Raw genomic sequence first — 12,334 nt, forward strand, 5'->3', positions numbered from 1 at the left:
GCTCTGCTGCTCTTTAATGTGGCTACAGCAGTGTGTGTAACGTCTGTTTTCCAAACACTACTCAAACCGCGTTCCTATTGATATCATGTAGCAGGAGGCATTTATGGGGGTGAATGTAAATGCAGAAACCCCCCTCTTCTACTGCGCAAACAGTTTGAGCAATATTCATTATTTAAAATCTCTTCTTGTGTTTCACCAAAGCCAAAAATAACCAAATCTTTTTAGCACACACACAAAAAAAAACACGGTCCTGTGGGAGCTCTGCGAGACAGAGGAGAAGAGAAGAAAAAGAAAAGCAATACAAATAACACAGAGGCTGAACTATCAAACCAGATTTGTACCACTTAGAGTAGCGCAGGAAGGATCCATTAGTATTCCAAAGGCTGGATCCCATGAGCGGGGCCTTATGAAATAAGTTCCACAGCCCTCATACAACCACTTCACACATTACGCAAAAGAAACACACAGTAGTGAGCTGAGGTTTTTTTGGAAGGTGGCGTTACTAGCTCACACATTTTCTCCTGCGCAAATGTAATGTAATAAAAACATAATGGCTCCAACACATGCGGCTGGGAAGTGCTGGTTAACGCAGAAGCCTTTCACATGAACACAACAGCTAACAAGTTGGATTTCAAGTCTCTTGTTCACTCACACACATCTCTACCTATCAGGTCTCTTTTCACTGTTTGCATTTATGATTTTTCATATGAGCCTATTTAAGGAACTACTTTCTCTCACACACACACACACACACACACACACACACACACACACACACACAGCCTTGGTTAATTGATCAAAATGTATGGCTAATAGATGAGGGACCGTGGTCCCAGGGTTTACACTGCCCACCCAGCCCAACCCCATACAGACAGGCAATGACTTCCAATCAGCAGTAATGGACCTTGACCAAGACTCATAAATAATTACTTTCAACTGGCCTTGTCTGAACAGCCACACACAGCCAGTGGCAGCTGTGGATAGATGGATGGACGAGGCCAGGTCCAGCCACTACCCACTTGTAAATATGTTAGATTATTACTGAATCTCCCTCCCTTCCTCTGAAACTGCTAAATAACAAAGTGTGGTATTGTGTAAACATGAAGAGAAGCTTATAAAACTGGTATAAGCTTGTAAGCTTTAGGTTCTGTTTTGTTTTTAGAGACTTACTAGACACAAAATGAGCCATGTAAAACAGCTACATGTGTCTGAAATTTCTAGCTAACTAAAGTAAAATCAAAATAAAATTAAGTTACTGTATGTTGAGTAAAACAGACTTATATCAAATTCAAACATATGGGTATTTCCGTTATTTCTTGGGGTTACACGTTATTTGGTTAGTCCGCCTACAGACAGATTATGGAGTGTTTGTAACATTTCAACTGCTTATTGGTTGAGATTCAACAATTCAACTGTTTCACAAATAACAGTTTTCTAGGCTTGTTTAGTGTATGTTCACAAATTGTCACATATACTCAATCTGTTGAATATCTACAGACAAAGCAAAACAGCTGTAATGTTTCAATACTCAAAAAAAGCGCACAATGTGTTTGTGAAGACAAGGACAAACAATACCCATTATGTTCACATACATCCCAAACCCAGTCACATGAATGCAAATTCCACAATAGGACTTTTTCACATAAGCCACTGTGATACGTCACAGCACAAGAAAGTATAGGTGTAAATAATACAATGAATGTTGGCTTAAAAACATTTACCTGTTTTAGTTTCATGGCCCTGGTATTGTGCACATTGGCTCACTGTCACAACTTACTGGGATACTACTATCAGACAAATATTGACAGTAAAGTTAATCGATATTTTTTTAAATGTATACTAGCCAGTAGAATTGTGAGAACTCAACTACATCTGGATTGTCTCTTCAATAAAATAACATCAGACTCCTGAAGATGTTAAACTTACTATGGCTGCAAAGACAGAGAGTTAGTCTTAACACAGGGACCATACAGCTCTAATTAGCTGTGAAAAGAAAGTAAGCAAATGGTAACACAATAAGCCAAGATGGGAAGACAAGATATGTACAGACAATATTTTCAACCTTTGATTCACTTCTGCAACCACGGAGAAGATGAGCCATTAGCTGGGCTGCTGGGCAACTTATTCTGGCGGCCCTTAATCAAACGTAAGAGGCAAAGTGATTTCTAACTTGGTTTCCTTCACAAGGAGGTGAAAATGCAGCATCAGCACCCTGGAGTTTAAACATAGTCTGTCGTGCTCAAAGACACTTCAGCAGGACAGTCACCTACTCAGTACTCACACCTTCAGCCTTGTTATGCACTCTCACCTCCTGTCTTTGTCCCTGTCCCTTGAGCGAGAGCGGCTCCGGCGACTGGACCTCCGACCCCGGCTACTGGTCACCCTGCTGCCGGAGGATGAAGACGAAGACGAGGAAGAAGAGGATGACCGGCGACGCGCTTTTTTCTTCCTCCTGCTCCGACTGTCATCTTCACTGTCAGACGAGCGCCGACCCATGCTGGCTGGCTGTCAGCTGGCACAACACCCACACACACACACACACACACACACACAGGAGTAACTTACTGATGAGCTAACTCTCTGACAACCTTTAGCAACGATGTGATACAAAACTTGAGTATCGACATGAACATACTGGACAATTTAACAAAGCCAACAGTGCAGCTATATTACAAACAAAATGTTTTATTGATGTACCGTAGCTATAATGGTGAGGTCTGACCTAATGTTAAGCTAACGTTAACGTTAGCTGTATAACGTTAATGTCACATGTAGCTTAGCTTATCAACTACATGGAAGAAGGTAATAGTTGTGTAATTAAGATACCTGTTACAGCTGTAACAACACTGTTATCGCGCATGCTGTAAATATAAAAGAGATACATAAAATACATTAAATCTGGTTTCTGCGGACAGACTTGCTAGCAGGCTAACTGTGCTTGCTAACTCCACCAACGTTTGGCTGCTGCTCTCGGTTTGGCTCAAGCCTTCTACACGCTTAACAGTAAACATGCGTCACGTTGCAGTCAGCAAACGTTAAATGAAAGACAAAAGAGTAGCAAACAAATGTTACCTTGAAATGAAAATCCCGCTCCTCGCCTTTAAATCGTTGTGAACATCCACAACTCAGCCATGCACTGCTCAGGAGACTCTACTCGTCAAGCCGGAGAGCATCGAACGCCTCCAGACCGCAGAGTCCAACACAGAGCCTTCGATTGAGGGGGACTGTTTTGTCTGCTATCAATTAGTTTTTCATGATTTGCCCTAAATGATATCGTCGGCCTCAAATGAGCCCTAAATAATGCGGCACTGTTTTTTTCTTGCCACTTTAGGTGTAGCCTAGTCTAAAACTGTCAACCACATTAATAAACTAGCTTAATTTTATTTAGAGGTTGCATGCTGATTCAATGAGCCTACAGATTAGGCTATGTTTCCTATATGGCATGATTGGTATTTGAGGGAGAAAAAGGTTATTATGGATGATGCTTATTCCGCTGTGCCCACTTTTGTCACGCGCACTGACACTCTTTATTAAATCCAAAAAAGTTTGAGATCAATTAATTGAGCAGCAACATTATTCAGCTATTATTATTAACCATTATGTGTTGCCTATGTATATGTAAATATCTGCCATTTTTCAGTCTCCAGTCGATTGAAACTATAACGTTTATTAATGAATGTATCTGGGTTGAGTCTGGGTTGCTCATATTTCGCCTTGATCTGACAATACCCCCACATAGGCTAGGCCACTCCAAACATTGCATTTTGCATGTGTGAGTTATGTCAGTGATAATTTGCATGAGGTCATCTTCTCAGATAATAAGTTTTTACACCAGCATACACACTGAGAGCTGCAAGGGCAGACAGAGCAGCACAACAAATTTTCCAACAAAGTGGAATAATTAATTACCTCATGAAATTCAAAAACACACAACGCCACTGAAGGTGAAACGACCACTGAGTGAATGAGTGAATGAATCAATAAGGTGTAGAAAAATGGCGGACTGAATCAAGTCAATGGGGTTTTCACTGCAAGTAGATACAAGAGGCTGCTTATCACTATGATTATGAATTCATCCTGCTTTGAGATGCAGCAGAAATCATAGTAATTAATGCCTAAGGTTCAAGCTGAAACATCGTTAATATTTAATTAAGGTAATTGTTTGAGCCCCTGTGTGGAAATAGGGCTTTATATAGATTATCAATAAACACCCTTAATTTTTGCATCAAATTCATCCCGACGTTTTCAAAATCCCGCTGTATCCTGTTTCTTGACTGCCTATATGTTGCCTCCTCTTCCCACTTAATTGCTCTCTCTCCGCGGAATTCACTTACATTCACCGCAAGTGAACCATTGTTTATTTTATTTTTTATTTTTTTTGCAAATGCAGGCAACCATTTCAGCGGGAAAAAAAGCGAGTTGAAAACGTTAATTAGTAAGCCCATTGGCAACGCAAAGCAAGAGGCATTATAATTAAACGTTTGGCTGCTATTTAACATCCTAATGGCCTAAAAAGTCCACTGAGAATTAATATTAAGCGATATAGTCTCACTAATGATGACAATTTTAAAATACATAATTGCTGATTAGAAACATAAAGCAACGTTGCAAAGCGTGGAAACATTAAAGTTTGTCTCACAGGCTCCCCAAACTTTCATGTCAGGCTTATTTTACACATTTTAACAGGCTACTGTCGTTTGTGTGAAATAACATAAATAATAATAATAATAATAATAATAATAATAATAATAATAATTTCGTTTCTCATTATTGATAGAATAAGAAATCAGGTTTCTTACCTCAGGAATTATTTAATCACATAAGCTACACAATTTATTTTAATTTCTATTTTTTTGCAGTGAAATTCTGTTTCAAATTAAAAGCGACTCCGTCGATGTATAAAAAACACGCAGGAAACTTATGTATAAATGTACCAGGCCTAAAGCCAAATGTGTGCAACTGGGGTTCAAGCCAAACATGTTCACTTGAGCTTCCTCTAAAGTCGTTGCTGCTCCTCTCGGCTTCCCCAGCTGGTCCGCTTTTTTTAAATTTTATTTTATCTCTTTTCTCTCCGTGTCATCGTTGTGACTTACTATTTTACCCTAGATCACAGAGATATACTGAGGAAGGACTCCTCATCCATGTGTTCCCCTCTCTCTCTCTCTTGTCATTTTCGGATTTTTTTTAAGCCACACCCCTGCGGAGAGAGAGAGGGTGAGAGAGAGAGAGCGCGCGAGATAGAGATCCATGACCATCTCCCGGGTGTTTAAAAAACTAACTCAGGACAATAGCAGCGAATGAGCGCTTAATTAAATTAATTAGTCCTTCTTGTCAATCTCGGATTAATGGCCAATAGCGACGGTGCTGCTTAATGTTTTTTTTTTTCTTTTTCTTTTTTACTCCTCTTCTCTCTCCCTCTCCCTCCCTCTCTCTCTCTCTCTCTCCCATCAGTGAAGGGGAAGGGGGGCTCATCCCGGCATCCTGAGGGGAGGTAATTTGCACGGATCAAGGGGGCAAGGCGCCGCAAAGTATAAATACTGTGACTTCAATAGAGGATCACCAGCAGGTTCCCAACTCCGTTACCAAAGGAGGAGGAATTGGCTGAGAACATATATATTCTTTAAATATTTTTTTAACCTTCTTCCAGAGTTGGCAGCATCATTCTTGCAGCATTTTCAAGGGGTCGAGTTTAAAACGAGCCACACCATTGATGTCTTAAGCTGTCTTGGAGCAAAGGGAGAGAGTGCGTGAGTGAGTGATTTTTTTTTAAGAGGAGAGAAGGCAGGGATGGAAGAGCTCACCGCTTTCGTGTCTAAGTCTTTCGACCAGAAAGTGAAGGAGAAGAAGGAAGTGATAACCTACAGGGAGGTGTTGGAGACCGGGTCGACGAGAGCAGGGAGCAGGGAGTCTTTATCCGGGGAGCCGGGGAGCCGAGAGGAGGCAACAGCCGTCACCCGGAACGTTGCGCTCTCGCCGGGCAGGGAAACGGACATGCTCGGCCCGGAAAGAATCAGGGACGTCGGGAGCCCCAAACTCATTGACGGTAGGGCTGCATGGTGTCTTTATCAACGGGGATGTCTGGAGGACTTATAGAGGAGTAATGAAGTCTAGAGAGGCTGGTCGAACATCATACACTGATCACAGCCACGCTTTTATTTCCGAAATAGAGTAAAAACACCGTCAACTTGCCTTCTGATTCTGATCTAGGCGGATACTGCAGATTTTAGCAGCCCACTATTGTCATTCTCGTTTTTAAGTTACAAAGTGATCTACCTCTGTAAAAGGAAATCATTAACTGGTGCTTAGTGAAAGTATCATACATTATATATATGTTATTTATAAGGCTTTTTATCAAACAGTAGCCTACTGCTTAAACTATTTTCCATCTGTATAAGATGCTCATAGCAAAGCCTCACTGTGGTACAGTTTAAAAGTTTCATTTCAGAGATTTAGTGCACCAGAAAAGGCCAACCCAAGAACTAAACAACAAAACCTCATGTACACTAATAACCAGTGTTCTATAATATAGGACATAAGCAAGGTGTCTTGCGGTTTTTTTTTCTATCACAAGTTTATTAAAATAACAAATAGGTGCATCGTGGTGCTTTATTTGCCTTGCGTTTTCAAAAACGCTGGAGTTGCAGTGCAGATTGATTAGAAGCCTTGCAACAATGCAGCTCTAGCTTGATTTTATTCATTACATAAGCGTCACTGATTGTCAGGCGCCTCAGGAATCTGTCTTTCATATATAATGGCAACGTTTCGTATCAAACACCTGCCATACAGATTAGTGCACATGAAAGGTGGAAATCAAGCCCTGTCATTTCTGTAGTCACTCAGTGGACATAGATGTCTGTTTTCAGGTGTGAAGCAGTAGTAGGTGGCGTGAATACAAATCTGACGATCTCATATTACAAATATCAAATAGACAGTGGGTGGGGAAATTGCTTTTCGTGGTTATTCTTAATAATTTAATGTTTAGGCAATATATAGGCCTATATATATAATTGCACAACAAAAATAAGAGCATATAAAAAAGGGAAGACAGCATAAAATCATACTTTAAACGGCAAAGCTTTGATTTAATAACAATAATTGATTTAATGCTTTCAAACAGACCAATTCCAGTTATGTTAGTAATTCATACTTTTATTTTTGACATTTTATGAGAAGTGAAGAAGCTGCTCAGCTGCCATGTTCAGCCTATTCACAGTGTTTTATGAACCCTGGGCAAAATGTGACAACACACAGGACAAGATATCTTAAGAGTTGGCTTGGCTTGTAAAAATGACATCTGTTCGTCATGGGCAGCGTGGTAAAAAAAAAAAACGGAACTGCGACAAGCATGTATCAAACATCCAACAGTGGGCACAGCGTTGCATATTTATAAGCAGTTAATAATTAAAGAGCTTTATGTAGCTCTACAAAACATCCGAGGTCTGATAGCTCTGTGCTCTTTGAGGGCTGGAAGGGAATGTCTTTCTTTCTTTTTATCATCTAGGTTTTATTTCAATTTTCTGTAGGTCGATAATCATCTTTTTAGTCCATTTTCAGATTTGAGTAGCTATATAATAGATTTAGTGCTGTTTTTCAGATATTCTACCCTTTAATCGTTTATGGTTCATTTACAGAATAAGCTTTTATATTAAGGTGCATCCAACCAATGAAAGTTCTGCGATTTGTATGAGAATGCAGCCTATTTTTTAGGTGTAAATACATGTTAAAATATTTCGTAAATGTGTGGCGATGAAGGCCAATAATGAGCATAGACTGGAGGTTCACAGCTCCATGATGCTGACGTCTCTCTCTCTTCACAGGCAACACGGACGTGAAAGAAAGGAAAGAGGACTCGAAGCCTATAGAGGACGAGGCACAGACTAAAATCAAACAGAGGAGAAGTCGGACTAACTTCACATTAGAGCAGCTCAACGAGCTGGAGCGGCTCTTCGACGAGACCCACTACCCGGACGCCTTCATGCGGGAGGAGCTTAGCCAGCGACTGGGACTGTCGGAGGCCCGAGTGCAGGTAGGCAGAGACATTTCAACTGTAAAAACAAAAAAATGTTTAAATAAAGAATGGAATTATAATATTGTGGTAATAATAACATTGAGGGAGAGGGCCCTATTTCAATATAAAAATACACTGTCAAAAAACTGAAAAATAATTAAACAATTACAATAAAATAATCTTTATCATTAAGCATTATCATAACCATGGCAGTGTGCGTGGGTATGTATGTGTTAAAACAATAGATGACAGAGTGACCCACATGCTTTAATTGAAATAATAATAATAATAATAATAATAATAATAATAATAATAATAATAATAATAATAAAAGCATAGGTTGTCACGTCACATGTTTTTCCCATATTCGGTCTCTTTTTTTTTTTTTCCCTGGAGGGATTTTAATAATATATTCACTGATTTTTGTTATGATCAACTTCATTCTTCATGCATACAAACAGTCTGAGGATGGTAACATTTTGTGTTGTTGTGGAGGTTTTTCATGTAAAAAAGATAAATGTGCACAGACACACTTGCTCAGCTGCTACAGGAGGCTTGGATTTGTGGAACGGTTCAGAGGAGCCCCATGGGTGTTTGCAAGTTTTAATGAGTTGAGCAAGATTTTTTTAAAGAAGGAAGAAAAACCGTTTACCATCAAAATGTTTTCCCCCCATCATTTTCTGATTAGATTATTTTTTCTCTCAGCATGTTCTGATGACTTAATTTGTGTTGATGATATCAATTAGGCACTGCTTGTATCACGAGAGCCGTTGTAATCTTTATTGCCCAAATCCACCGAAACAAATAAGCCCACAAATATTTGCCTTCAGTATCTGTGTGTATGTTACCAAGGCCCTGTTTGTCAGAGATGCGTTTTTTCATGGGGGCACACCATCTGCGCAGAAACCCAGTAAGGCTGGTCGAGGGGTGGTGGTGGTGGTGGAGGTGGGGGACTCAGACATGTCGTGTGTAACGGGAGCAGGGGGGACTATGAACATATAGATAGCTCCTCTCATCTGATTTATCAAACTCATATAATATCTTATTCCAGACTCTTTTATCCCGCATGCCCGGCTCAGGGGAGGACTCAGCATTTGTCTCCATATTAAATGTGGCGGTCGTTGTGGGGGGGGAAAAATCATAAAACGGGCCCAAAAAGGTCCCCATCTCAAACTCAACCTCCACCCCCTCCGAAAAAAAAAAAGTTAAAGCCAGCTTTTTTGCAGGGCTCTCCCGGCCTGAACTGGAATCTCACCAATAAGGCGTATTGTGTCCCGAACAAGGAGCACAGCTCGGGGATTTGCATAAATTATGTATTATTTTCTACCCAAATCAAGAGCAGCCCTCTCTCTTTCTCTCTGTCAGTTGTCACTATTATATATTTTTTTTTTTTACCAGTTTAATGCAGAGACCACACATTTATTTGTTCATTTATTTAGGGTTTTTTTGTAATTCTGCCTCAGTCAATAGCAGCAGAGCATCTGCTTTGATCATCGCTATAAATTATACCTGGAGCATCACAAAAGGACTTCCGATTGACATATACTGTGGTCAATAAATGAAGCCAGCTGACAGCCAGATCAATATGATATTTCAACCATGTTTTCACTGTGTTTGTGTGTGTGTGTGTGTGTGTGTGTGTGAGAGAGAGAGAGAGAGAGAGAGAGAGAGAGAGAGAGACAGACAGAGAGAGACAGAGAGAGAGAGAGAGAGAGAGAGAGAGACAGAGAGAGAGGGTGTGTAGGGACCCTAATGTAAGGGAGATTGCAGATTGACATGTTGCGTTGTGGGCTAATTTAGCCCGAGCTTTGTCTGGGAGATTCAAAGCACATTAATCGTTTAATCTGTGTTTCAAGGCGTTCCTCTGAAATTGACGCTTGTCGATTTCAACAGTCGCAAAAAAAGGAGAAGTGAGCTGTCTTTGAAGCAGATTTTTTTTTTGTGCGTGTGTGTTTATGTGTGTGCAAGTGCGTGTTATGGCGGTGATTAGACAAAACTGCAAGGCATTTAAGCGTTTCTCTGACATGGATTTTCTGCAGATAAGGGTAATTAATTTCAGCGGTCATTTAATGAGAGGGAGATGGAAAGGGAAAGAGGGAGATGTTCTCAGATCGCCTTGCTCTGATGTCCCAAACCTAATAGCATTGCTGCTATTCAATATCAGAGAGTCCCATTCAGCTCTTCGGGGACACTAATCTATAGAAACATGAAACCAACGCTGACAAGGTTATTTATTATAGTCCCATAGTCCTGCGCATTTCCAACAAGGATGTTTCTATTCTCCTACTAATGCTTAATAAAGTCCCCCCCTTTTCGGTGATTCACCACTTTTCCATTTGTGCGCCACTGTTTCTCTTTCTCTTTTCTCTGCTCCAACCCCCCACTCTCTCCCTTGTTGTAGACTAAATGTAATAATTCAAATCTGGGGTTAAGCAGTGTCATTAATATTTCAGTGCTCCTCAGGGATATTGTTTTTCTGCGGTTGTTGTCACTTTGAGAGGAATTACACATGGCCTCACAAGCAGCTGCCAATCAGTAGGTTTCTAATTAATTTCTCTCCCTGCAGGTTTGGTTCCAGAACAGAAGAGCCAAATGCAGAAAACAGGAGAACCAGTTACATAAAGGTAGGCTTTTATGCTGCATGCATCCCACAAAACACAGAACTATAGGCTCGTTTCTGTTTTATTCTATTCTATTACAAGGCAACTCTCAAATACTTGCAACGTCCTTCATCTTTACGCACTGTTATTATTTGTGTCATGGTTTCATTTTCACTTAATTAAGCCATCAAAAGCACTGTAATTTCTTTAGTGACTGTTTGTCTTGGGCGTTATTAAAGTTTACCCCAACTATCAGCTTACTGCTCGTTAGCAAGTCCTACAGTTTACTCTTTTGTGGTTTGGGATGTTCTCCTCACAATTAGGCTATCATCTGTGCTTTTGCAGGAGTCCTGATTGGAGCAGCGAACCAGTTTGAAGCTTGTCGTGTAGCGCCATATGTCAACGTGGGGGCTTTACGGATGCCATTCCAACAGGCAAGTTACTTTGAAGCGTCTAGTCTTAAAACCAGACCAATCCCCGGACTGCTGTCTTGGCACAGGCTCTGCCCAAGTGCTATGCAGAGACTCCAGTTCCAATGTAGGGGGTAACTAAACCCTTATTACCACACTGACAAAAATACTGTGCCAATTGCGTAGACTGTACAACCTGATTGAAAAAAATATGTTTTATAGTTCTATAGCCAATAACAGGACTCATGCAATACACCTCACACAAATGTATATTTTCCTAAGATTTCTTTGTTTTGATATAGGCCTACAGTGCGCCTGTATGTGGGGGACAGTGTGGTGTTGAGATAGTAAAATGATGTACATAATTTATATTGCATTTCATTTTTGTGAAGTCAGAGCCTTCACTGGCCCGGTTTGGGTTTATTATCTTGCAGGCACAGGCCAGGTTTCCCAAAGGTAATGAAATGTTGAATCGAGATTAATTTCATACTATTGATGTCCAAATAAAAAGGCAAATCTGATCTTTGATTCACCAGAGTTGCAGTAGCCAACAATGTTTGTAGAACTAGATGTCATCGGTGATAGCCTATTGCTCAACGACGCCAGAAAAGCTGGTGGATTGAACCCTGAAGTCCAGCTGAATGATGGCTTTTAAGCACTAGGTCATCCTGTAGGAGTAAACAGTTAATAGCTGAACCACATCTGCAGTCACAAATGACCCTTCAGACAACCCACTGCAAAGTTAACGCATGTTCTCCCCCTTCTCTCCCCATCCGTGCGTCCCGTCCCGTAGGATAGTCATTGCAACGTGCCGCCCTTCTCCTTTCAGGTGCAGGCGCAACTGCAGCTGGACAGCGCCGTGGCCCACGCGCAGCACCACCTGCACTCTCACCTGGCGGCGCACGCGCCGTACATGATGTTCCCCGCGCCGCCGTTCGGGCTGCCGCTGGCGACGCTCGCAGCCGAGTCCGCCTCCGCCGCCTCAGTTGTGGCCGCTGCCGCCGCCGCCAAGAACACCAGCAAGAACTCCAGCATCGCCGACCTGAGACTGAAGGCCAAAAAGCACGCGGCCGCGCTGGGACTGTGACGCCAGGTGGACTGGAGGGCGCGAGGCGTGCACGCATTGTCCGCCACGTTCTCGCGACTGAGAGACACCGAGCATAAACGCTTACAAAGTGAACAAATCCAAGGACAAAGTGAGAAAAAATTATCCAAGGACGATATTTATGCTTTTTTAAATGAAGGACGACGATTATAACTATAAAAAATATAGGCTATTTATGAGAAAAAGAAAAGACAATGAGAAAAAGAGACTG

At 41.2% G+C, this 12,334-nt stretch overlaps 2 protein-coding genes across 2 annotated transcripts in view; one reads left to right on the plus strand and one right to left on the minus strand.

The window, feature by feature from the left end:
* rsrc1 (arginine/serine-rich coiled-coil 1) overlaps positions 1 to 3,205 on the minus strand; it is a 127,212-nt gene extending 124,007 nt beyond the window's left edge. Inside the window, exons 1-2 of the mRNA XM_046073883.1 lie at positions 3,073 to 3,205; positions 2,309 to 2,512 (exon numbers count right to left, since the gene is read on the minus strand). Of these exons, the coding sequence (XP_045929839.1) occupies positions 2,309 to 2,496 (188 nt within the window). The 5' untranslated portion in view covers positions 2,497 to 2,512; positions 3,073 to 3,205. The remainder of the gene's footprint in view (positions 1 to 2,308; positions 2,513 to 3,072) is intronic.
* Positions 3,206 to 5,766: 2,561 nt separating this feature from the next.
* Positions 5,767 to 12,105, plus strand: shox2 (short stature homeobox 2). Its single transcript, XM_046074549.1, has 5 exons — positions 5,767 to 6,043; positions 7,818 to 8,026; positions 10,575 to 10,632; positions 10,954 to 11,042; positions 11,812 to 12,105. The coding sequence occupies exons 1-5, from the start codon at positions 5,788 to 5,790 to the stop codon at positions 12,103 to 12,105; spliced, it is 906 nt and encodes a 301-aa protein (XP_045930505.1). The 5' UTR covers positions 5,767 to 5,787.
* Positions 12,106 to 12,334: the final 229 nt, after the last annotated feature.

Source organism: Micropterus dolomieu, linkage group LG17, assembly GCF_021292245.1.
Source record: "Micropterus dolomieu isolate WLL.071019.BEF.003 ecotype Adirondacks linkage group LG17, ASM2129224v1, whole genome shotgun sequence".
Classification (NCBI taxonomy): Eukaryota; Metazoa; Chordata; class Actinopteri; order Centrarchiformes; family Centrarchidae; genus Micropterus; species Micropterus dolomieu.